Source organism: Choristoneura fumiferana, chromosome 12 (genome assembly GCF_025370935.1).
Source record: "Choristoneura fumiferana chromosome 12, NRCan_CFum_1, whole genome shotgun sequence".
NCBI lineage: Eukaryota > Metazoa > Arthropoda > Insecta > Lepidoptera > Tortricidae > Choristoneura > Choristoneura fumiferana.
Window position 1 is genome coordinate 9,620,538 of NC_133483.1, and position 10,139 is coordinate 9,630,676.

Below are 10,139 nucleotides of genomic sequence, written 5' to 3' on the forward strand. Positions count from 1 at the left end.
GAGTGCCATAATGACGAATCTCAACCTGGTGCTCGCGCGCCTCGTGAGTAGTACCAAATCGACCCTAGAGGACACCGGAAGCGCTGACTTTAGGGCTGAAAGACAGGTGCTTGACTCAAGATGGATTCCGGATATTGAATAAAAAATAATAGGCAAGTTTTATTTTTAGGTAAAACTGTCTATTTTTGGTTTATCACTTGATTTTACGCCAAGAGAAGCTGAGTTTATAAAACAATTTGAATAGGTGATAAAATTAATAAGTTTAAAATAACAACTAAAGCGCAATTATTCTGCTACAGATTGGAGGAAGTATTTAAAAATACTAACCGCCCCGTCACAGCGGAAGATTTGCCAAAACTTGTATATTTGGAAGCAGTTGTAAAGGAGACATTGAGGCTGTATCCCCCAGGTCCAATTTACGTCAGAGAAACCCACAGTGACTGCAAACTTCGTAAGCATCTTGCACTGTAGATTAAGTGAGACTTAAAGTTGACAATATTAAACAAAATAAAGCACAATTTTACTATTTCTGTTGTTATAAGAGAATTAAGTTATTTCGACTTGTTCACAGCAAATGGATTGACAGTCCCTAAAGGAGTGGCCCTTGCTTTTATCCTCCATGGGATGCATCGCAACCCAAAGTACTGGGGCGACGACGCGGAGCAGTTCCGACCTGAACGTTTCCTCGAGGGCCGCCTGCGGCATCCAGTTCAGTTCATCCCTTTTAGTTACTCAATAAGAAATTGTATTGGTAAGTTGGAATAGGAAATAAAATAGTTTTCTAATTTCTAACACTTTATCAAAGTCAAAGTTTTTATTTGCATAAAATGTGGTAGGTACTGCAGTGTGGTTTTAGCATATTAAGAATTCTCACACGTTTGGCCAACTATTGGCACGCAAACAGAGAGGTTAAAAACCGGCCAAGAGCGTGTTGGACACGCCCAAAATAGGGTTCCGTTGCCATCACGAAAAAAATAAGTAATATAGTAAGTATTTTATACGGAATCTTCCAAGTTTAGGTAGGTATATTTTATACCTTAGGCTGCTATTTACTCTTAAAGTACTAATAATTCTCAAGCAAACTTAGCCGTTATAGTTTTCCTTGAAAGTTTGATATACTTACTACCATCCTGAATTTTTTCAAATTTTTCCACCCACCGGGTAGATTTTAGAGGTGGGGGACGGGACGCTCGATTTTAATGAAAATTTGCACTTTAAAGTAGAATATTTTGCAAACAAATCACTGAATCGAAAAATCGTTTTAGCAACCCCTAATGATTAAAAGACCTATCCAACGATACCCCACACTATAAGGTTGGATGAGAAAAAAAAATCACCCCCACTTTACGTCTATCTATGGGAGGTACACTAAAAATTTTTTTTTTCAAATTTTTATTGTACCATTTTATTGGCATAGCTTACATACATATTCGTGCAAAATTACAGCTTTCTAGCATTGATAGTCCCTGAGCAAAGCCGCGGACGGACGGACAGACAGACAGACATGGCGAAACTATAAGGGTTCCGTTTTAAGTAGGGCATGTTACCATGCCATACTCAATAGAGAAAATAAAAAAAAGAAATACTTAATACATTAAAATAGTTAGTCGAAACATTCGTCGGAAGGATTATAAATAATACTTTACACAATGATATTCATGAGATGTCACAATACTCAGATACCTTATAAACCGCAAACTAATGTCAAATTCGATTTCAAAATTATCAAAATATTACAGAATAAAAACAGTTTTGAATAAGCCATTTTTTATGTTTTTTAAAAATATGGTAGGTATGTGGCAAATTCTTAACGTTGTCATGCAAACAAATAAAGATTCTAACTAACATGCAGTATGTGTTTTGCTGTACAACCTGGTCTTTGCGGCGGGAAATAAGAGACGATTTGGGTGTCTTCTATTAATTTTAATAGAATACATGTATCTCTTTTATTGTTTTAAATATTTCTGGGTGCATTTTTAGAAACGGACAAACTTCGAGCAAATACATGCCTGGCACAGTTAGAATATTCAGTTTCTTAAGTAAAGGGCTACAAGAAGTTAAAACATTTGAATTAGTAATAGCCCTAATACATTATCCCATAGAAGAATGCCATATCTAAGTCTAGAGCTAACATATCCGCCATAAGCTTTTAGCGCAGTATCTTTGGTGCTAATCTGTGTAAGTTGCCGTAAGGCATATTATGGGCAATAGTATTTGTGCAACAAGAGAGAAAAGTTGTTTTTGCAGTGTTGATTTTAAATCCCGAGTAAGCGAAGGATTTTATAATTGAATCACGAGCGTAGCGAGTGATTCTACGTTAGAATCTTGAGAGCAGCAAGGGATTCAAACACACGATATGCAAAAAAACTCTGGTCTCGTGTGACGCATACAACTTTTCATCTCAGCAGCGAAAACATAATTTCAACCACATACATCATACCTACTTACAAAACAAATAATAATACTAATTTTAAAATATAGTCCAGTCCAGAATATGAAAAAACCGACCAAGTGCGAGTCGGACTGACGCACGAAGGGTTCCGTACCATCTATAGGTACAACATTCATTAGAAATATAGCAAAAAACGGCAAAAAAAAACACTTTTGTTCTGTAATAAATATTTATTTTATTATGTTTTTAGTATTTTTTGTTATAGCGGCCACAGTTATACATAATCTGTGAAAAATTCAACTTACTATCTCGGTTCATGAGATACAGCCTAGTGACAGACGAACGGACGGACAGACAGCGAAGTCTTAGTAATAGGGATTCCGTTTTTACCCTTTGGAAACGGAACCCTTAAAAATAAGTATAATATTTAATCACGTTTAAAACCTTTTCTCATAAATGATACGTACAGTCGCCAGTGAAAATGAAAAAAAAAAAGAAAATGAAAAATGATTTATTCGTTCACTAAGTACTAATTTTACAATGTGCTGGTGTCCAATTTTTAAGTAAATGAAATGCCTACATCCTTAAAAAGTCACCAGAAGGTTAAGAAATGATCTGAGGTTAAGAATGTCAGACAACGATCAAAAAAGTTGCCGTTAAGTAGAGAGGTTTTGAATTAGGAACGAGAAAGTGTCCAGTACAAATCTCATACTCATAAAGGTACCTACTTTTCACAACATTCCCCATTTTGTTTGTTCCTAATATTAAATTAAACTACTGATTTCTGCTCTTTAGGTGGTACCTACGCAATGATGTCTATAAAAACGGTGTTGGCCACGATGCTGCGACGATACAGACTGTTGCCGCCCGCGGGTCTTGACCCTCAACAGATAAAGGAACCCTTGCCAGTTTCTTTTAATATTATGATGCGACATGTTGATAATTATACTTTAAGATTAGAATATCGAAATTAATAAATCATTTTAAAAGGTTTGACACTCGTGAAACCATTATTTTAATTATAAAAATACAACCGAATTGATAACCTCCTCCTTTTTGAAGTCGGTTAAAAATAAATAATTAATGTGATATCATGTGAATGTTGATAATCTAATGTGAACATAGTGTGCCCAGCAGTGGACCGTATTATGTATTATGAAGCTGGAGACAATGATGATGTTGAAGATAAATATTTAGTAGATATTTTCGTATTTTTGATTTTTTTTTCGGCTTTTCTGTTAAGAATCTTCCACAGGCCCGGCCAGAAAGAAAAATATTCTGAAGTTCGATAGTGATCTATATAAAATGAAAACAGCGCCATATCTCATTCTGGGCGAGTAGTATATTCTCAAAAGCAGTGTGTGACTTTTGATATACATTATACATGGCGTTTTACATGCGACCATTTTTACATAGATGGCGCTTGGCGACAGATAATTCGCAAAATAAACAATACCTAGTTACTGTCTCGAGAACACATTGGAAAATTAAGAAATAAAAAAATAGTAAATAAGTTTGATTTAATTTAGTTTGAAAATACAAACTGAAACATAGATGTACAGAAAAAAAAGAAAAATAGACCAGCGCTGGGAATCGAACCCAGGTCCTCGGCATTCCGTGCCACGTACTATACCGCTACACCACCACTAGACAGGGGTACAGATACGAATTTCTCTTATATGCACCACATATCTCAGCTTGTTTGTTTCTTATTTAGTAAGCAGTAACAGTAAGCAGTAGCAGTAACACTAGCGACATCTATGCTGTAGCCCTCACCGAGAAACTTTCAGCATTCCATTGGCACTAACCGCTCACCCGGACAAGAGATGTCATTATTAAGCAATCAAATCACACTGGAACACACACAAACACACACGCACGCACGCACGCACGTTTTGACAAGTGTTGTGGGATTATGTTGTTGCTATATTTCAGCACATTTATTGACCTCATGGAAGAGCTCCGACTGCTGAAAATACAGGTTTACACCTACTTTAGCAGCTGTGGCTCACTTTATTTACGATTTTGTCTAGTTACTACATATATAAGTCTAAGATACTTGTGCCTTTTTATGGAAATAAAGAATAATTATTATTATTAAATTAAGATTGGTTTCTGGAGTCTTTTTGTGTTTTTTATTTCAATTCCAAATTTTATTACTTTTACGGTCATCCCGTAAAACCCATATCGAAAATACAAACTGAAACATAGATGCACAGAAAAACCAGAAAAATAGACCTGCGCTGGGAATCGAACCCAGGTCCTCTCAGCATTCCGTACCACGTGCTATTCATGGCCGTTTTTTTTTTCACGCGAGCAATTGAGTGGTTAAAAACTAATGACTGTTTAATTCTGTTTTGCGTATTTGTGTCGGGTCACAATGTCAGTATCGTTGTTCTTGAAAATACTTAATAATCATTACCATTAACATATAATAGAACTTATTTTGTCAACTAAAAATCAAGCTCGTTACGTCATCAGGGGGTCAGAAGGGCTACTATGAATTTCGAAAATCGAGGTTCGTACCGTACCGTCCCGCTCACTTTTGTATTAAATAGGTAATATTAGCGTCAGCCGGATGGTATGATACGAACTTCGATTTTCGAATTTCGTAGAGGCCCCTGAGAGATCTACTAAAAAATGCTCAGCTTTAATAAGTAAATTTCACCGCAAAATATTTAATAAGACATGTTCTAAATTAACTGGTCAGGAGCATACGGACTCACGTACTGCGACCATAATAGCTTCCAGTGTGTGATATATCTAGATACTAGTGTTTACCCGCAGTTTCGCACGCGTTAAATCATTAGATCCAGCAGTTGAAATCCCGGGATTAATTATAAGTTCGCCGTGGAAATTCTTAAAAATTACACCGTAGTTTTTATTGACGTGACCCAGTAGATGAGATTTTATCCCGATCTCGTCGGAATATTGGGAGAGCAAACTCCGTGCAGCGATTCTAGTGTGAAGGAGTAAAAATGTACGTGGGAATTCCTGAAAATTTCTTTATTTAAGTTTCATCAACATTATTGACACTAGATACGCCAGAAATTACTGCTAGTATGGACATATTGAACTGAGTATCACTATCACTTACCTATAGGTAAACACTGCATGTGCAATAAAAGTGAAGCTTAAAAACTAAATGTAAGTACATAGTTACATACCTGCTAATTATGTTCTCAAAGAAACACAAAAACTAAGCAAAATGCAAGCTAGGGCTCACTCGTGATATTTATAATTAGCTTAGGTACTGGGTGAGTCAAATAGTAAAATATCCGTCATGTCGCTGCAACTTTTGGCAATTCTATTCAGCCTGTTCTACTCGACACTGATCTGAGACGCACGAAAACGGAGAGTGCTAGTAGCTACGCATAGTCAATTTTGTGCCGGATTAATTTATGTAAGAATCAATCAATCAAATCAGTTCATATCTACCTACTGCTGAGTAAAGGTCTTTTCATTGTAAGCCGACTGTATTTTTTTTACGAATAATGCGTCTTAACAGGGCCCTATTGCATAACAAAGTACAAGCTAATATTATTAGCGATTTTGTATTGAAATTCACTAATACTATTAGCTTGTACTTTATTATGCAATTGGGCCCTGGTTCTTCTGATTTTCAGTTAGTAAATTTAAAAATGCTCTAACAGGTTAGAGCAACGCGGGCGTTTGTAAATGTTCTGGTTAACTTGAGAATTCACTTTTAAGTAATTGGGATGTCCCAATTTTTGACAACATATAATAAATCGAAAACCATTTGGAGAAATAGACACACAATTTGCCACAGATTATGTTATGTACGACCTGAATTTTTTAAGGCAATGGAACGTGGCTGTCTCACTGTGACGTCATCCAGCGTATTTCGTAAAAAAAAATATAAAAAATTAAATACTCATCCAAATTCAAAAATAATGAAAATGGTATCTTAAAATATCCTATTCTTTCCAAAAATAAAATAAAAACTATAATTATATTATGATTTTTTTTTTCAATCAATTCAATTTATTCAGCAATTAACATTTTATTCACAACACAAGATACAATAATATGATAGGAAACAAAATTAATAAAAACAACATAAATATACCTAATTATAAAAAGAAAACTCCATCTAAGAGGCCCTCCTGCGGCATAGACCCCAACACACTGGCGGCATTACCTCTCTGTACAGTTGGAGAAATTCTCTGGGAGAGGTAAGCGCCAGCTCTGGGGTCTCCTGAGGTCTCTATCAGCCGGGACGACATGGCTCCCATGAAGGCCTTCATGTCAGCCGACCAGGGACCCATTGTCTCCACTGCGAGCGCCGCAAACTCATAGTCCTTTAAAAGAGAAGAGTATTTGCGGCGCTTGAGAACTTGGGCCTGGTCAGCTGCAGCCCCGGCTTGTGAGTGGGTTGCCTGAATGTGGGACTGCGCGAAAGTGTCGACACACGTTGCGTCCCACACCAGAGCCCTACCCAGCTTCCATGGCACCAGAGTAGCCCCGTCGGGGCGCTTACCATCGTCTCTGGCCATGCCAACGGGTTCAAGGATTGCGGGCACAGAGACGGTGGCAAGCGAGCGGCGGACCAGGTCATTAATGGTGCCATGGCGGAATAAGCGACCAGCGCTTTTGGGGCATGAGAGGCCATGACGTCCCAGCTCATCTACGTCCTTACCACAGGTACAAGTGTGGGAGATACAAATTCTGCAACCAAGCCTTAAGGATATTGCTATCCTCAAGGTGCTTGGATCCAGAACCGTACCTAACTGACGAGAAGGGAGGGCGTTGAGCCAATGGCCTGAATCCGGGGCTGATACCGCTAGGAGACGGGCACGTTCAGATACGTCCGGGCTATTTTCAAATAGAGAAGCATGGGTTGCTTTCAGCCGAGGGGAGTCCCAAGCTTTCTGAATATGACGAAGAACTGGGATGTTCGCTCCAGGACATGAAGCACACCAAGTTTCTCTGGCCTCCTTCAGGTACGCTAACTCATCGTCGAGTAACTGTGAAACATTTAAAATGGAACTGACGAGAGGTAGCGAACCATAAACAGAGGACAGGAAAGCCGGTAATGCCACACTAGACGAGGAGCGAACACCCAGCCCCCCAAAATCTTATTGGGAGAACCGCTTGGGTCCATGCGATATTGTCAAAATGAATATTTAGAATTTTGGATAATGTAGACTGAAGAGAATTGTCGATGGATGATAAAATGGAGGGGAATTTCCATAAGGGGCAGCTGCGGAGTAAATACATACATTTTGGAGTGAAAAGACAGAAACGGATAATAAAGAGCGCTATATGTGGGTTTATTTTAAAAAGCATGTCAGATGTGTTCTTAAATAAATTTAATTTACAGTCAATGACCGGGTTGATTGACTCGTCGAAAATAGGTGAGCCTAAAAGAGTGAGAGATGAACTTGAATGAACGGAAATATTTGGAAGAACTGCGTTAACGTTTGTTAAAATTTAAATTTTCTTACCTTGTGAAAGGTGATCCGGTAAAAAAATTTCGCATTTTGTGAAGTTCAAAGAAAGGCCAATGTCTGAAAATTTGTTTATAATGAAATGTAGGTCCTGTAAAACAGTTGAGGCATCCCCGCCAAGGGACCCGTCGTCGAGGTACCATAAATTAAATTTGGAATTTAGACTTGAAATGATGGGATGGATGACTAAACTGAAAATGGCAGGCCCAAGCGGATCTCCCTGTTGGCAACCCATGCTCGATAAAATAATTTGGTCCCCAAAAAGTAACTTTGATGGCGCTCCGTAGCATTGAAACAAGTAGGGATAAACTTCAGGAAGTTCTTTTTTCACTTCAGCTAACAGAGCACCGCGGTCGACCGAATTAAAGGCGTTTTTTACGTCTATTTTAACAAAAACCTCATAGTCCGGACGAGACAGAAAGGTGCGCGCAGCGTGTACAGCTGCTTCGCAGCCGCCTTTGACTCCGAACCCTAGCTGTCGAGGTTGGAAGATGTGGGTTAGCTCCTGGTGAAATTTTCGACAGCACAGCTTCGAGGCCAAGCGCCTAAAAGTGCAGCCAACCGCGATCGGACGGATGCCGCCATCCTTTTTGGCCAAGGCTACAAGGTTGGCACCATACAAAAGTGGAACTATATAGGAGTTCACGCTTCCTGACAACATTAAATTCAATAAACCTGTGATTTCTTTCAACAGAGCAGATCTTGTGTCGCCCAATGATACAGAGGTTAGATCCTTTAAATGTTGAGGAGATAGTCCATCCAACCCACCGGCGGAACCATTAGGGAATGACAGAATTGCATTCATTACGGCATCCTCGGATACTTGAACTGAGAAACCGACAGTGGGGGGTGGATCTAAAAGGGCAGAGGACGACACACAAGGGACAGGGTGTTTTTCACACAAGGCGGCAAAGGTCTCGGGGGAACGAGTGGCCAAATCGTCGCGGGAGAAAAGAAGCCGGGCAGCCCCGCTCACATTCCCCTCAGAGAATTTATTTTCAACGGATTTTATTTTATTATGTAAAAAGTCACGTGTATTTCTTTTCTGTTGGTGATCTTGGGTGATCTTGGGTGGCTCGGGGACTGATGATGCATTATTTTTTATTTGAGAGGTAAGAGAAACCTTTTTCGATTTGTCGGCATGAAGTACAGAGTAAGGAAATGTGAGCAGGGATTCCCAAGCTTGAGGTGAGTTTTCCGCGACAACTTTGGCTACACATTTGGTCAGGCAGGCGGCAACGGCGATGCGAGCACCGCGAGGGATTCTCTTTATAATTGGGACGTTAACCTTCAACAGCCCTAATCTTTCCGAGAGTGTCGATGTGGCTGAGTTAGAACCGCCGTCAGAAATCAAAGGAACAGGCTGGGAAAAACTAGGCAGCGGGGGATCGACAGCCATACGCGTGCCATGACAGCGGGCGGTATGAATAGCGAGCCCCCGCTGACCCTTGTATTGCTTACTGTCTCCGCAGACTGGGCAACACAGTAACACTCCCGGGTTAAAACAGGGTTGCGAAGGCATACAAACTAAAAATTAAAGTACAAAAAAGCTTAAAAACTAAAGTAAACGAGATTTGAAAGCAATGACTTAAAAAGACTTGAAAGGTAATAACAATAATTGTATATAAGTACACTGAATTGAATTAAAAATTGGAAAAATTTGCGTTGACGTAGATATAAGCTGTTGACTAGAAACTTTAATTTGGTAGTCGCGAAGAAAAGTAAACAATGTTGACTGTGAAGGTGACAGGTGGCAGTCAGCAACCAGTGACGGCCGGAGTCGGCGCATAGCACGCTTTCAGGCTGAGCATGTGCAGCGTGCGCCGTTGCCTAGCAGCACTTCAGCAATCTTGTTGACATTAATCTTTTGATTCACCACATATATAAATCACTTGTGAAACTCCAAAATATGAAATCGTCGTCCGATGCCCACATGTGTGTGGGTAGAGAGGGAAGTGAGGCAGACGAAAATTGCGAATAAAGGAGCCACGGGAATGGAGATAGTCGGAAAAGATATTTTAAAATACGGAGCTGTTTATGTCAAGTTGAAAGCTACTTTTTTTATGATTATATTACGGACAGGGATATTTGGAAATAATTCCGATCCGCATTAGCGATCCCTTCAATAAAATATAAATACTTGTGATGTATACATATTATCATTTGATAATATTGTAAATCTGTTTAAGAAAATATACCTCGTTGAGTTTCTTGCCGGATTCTTCTCAACAGAGACCGGACCGGTGGTAGATTTTTTTTTGACATTCATAAGTGCT

At 39.2% G+C, this 10,139-nt stretch overlaps 2 protein-coding genes across 2 annotated transcripts in view; one reads left to right on the top strand and one right to left on the bottom strand.

The window, feature by feature from the left end:
• Positions 1-4,517, top strand: part of LOC141433261 (cytochrome P450 4V2-like) — a gene marked incomplete in the record, with an annotated part of 118,702 nt that extends 114,185 nt beyond the window's left edge. The window contains 3 exon segments of the mRNA XM_074095225.1: positions 347-451; positions 572-751; positions 3,188-4,517. Of these exon segments, the coding sequence (XP_073951326.1) occupies positions 347-451; positions 572-751; positions 3,188-3,366 (464 nt within the window).
• A 2,939-nt stretch (positions 4,518-7,456) lies between these two features.
• Positions 7,457-9,406, bottom strand: LOC141433672 (uncharacterized). Its single transcript, XM_074095773.1, is given in 1 exon segment — positions 7,457-9,406. A coding segment is annotated over 1 exon segment (1,929 nt). The 5' UTR covers positions 9,386-9,406.
• Between the last annotated feature and the right edge of the window lie 733 nt (positions 9,407-10,139).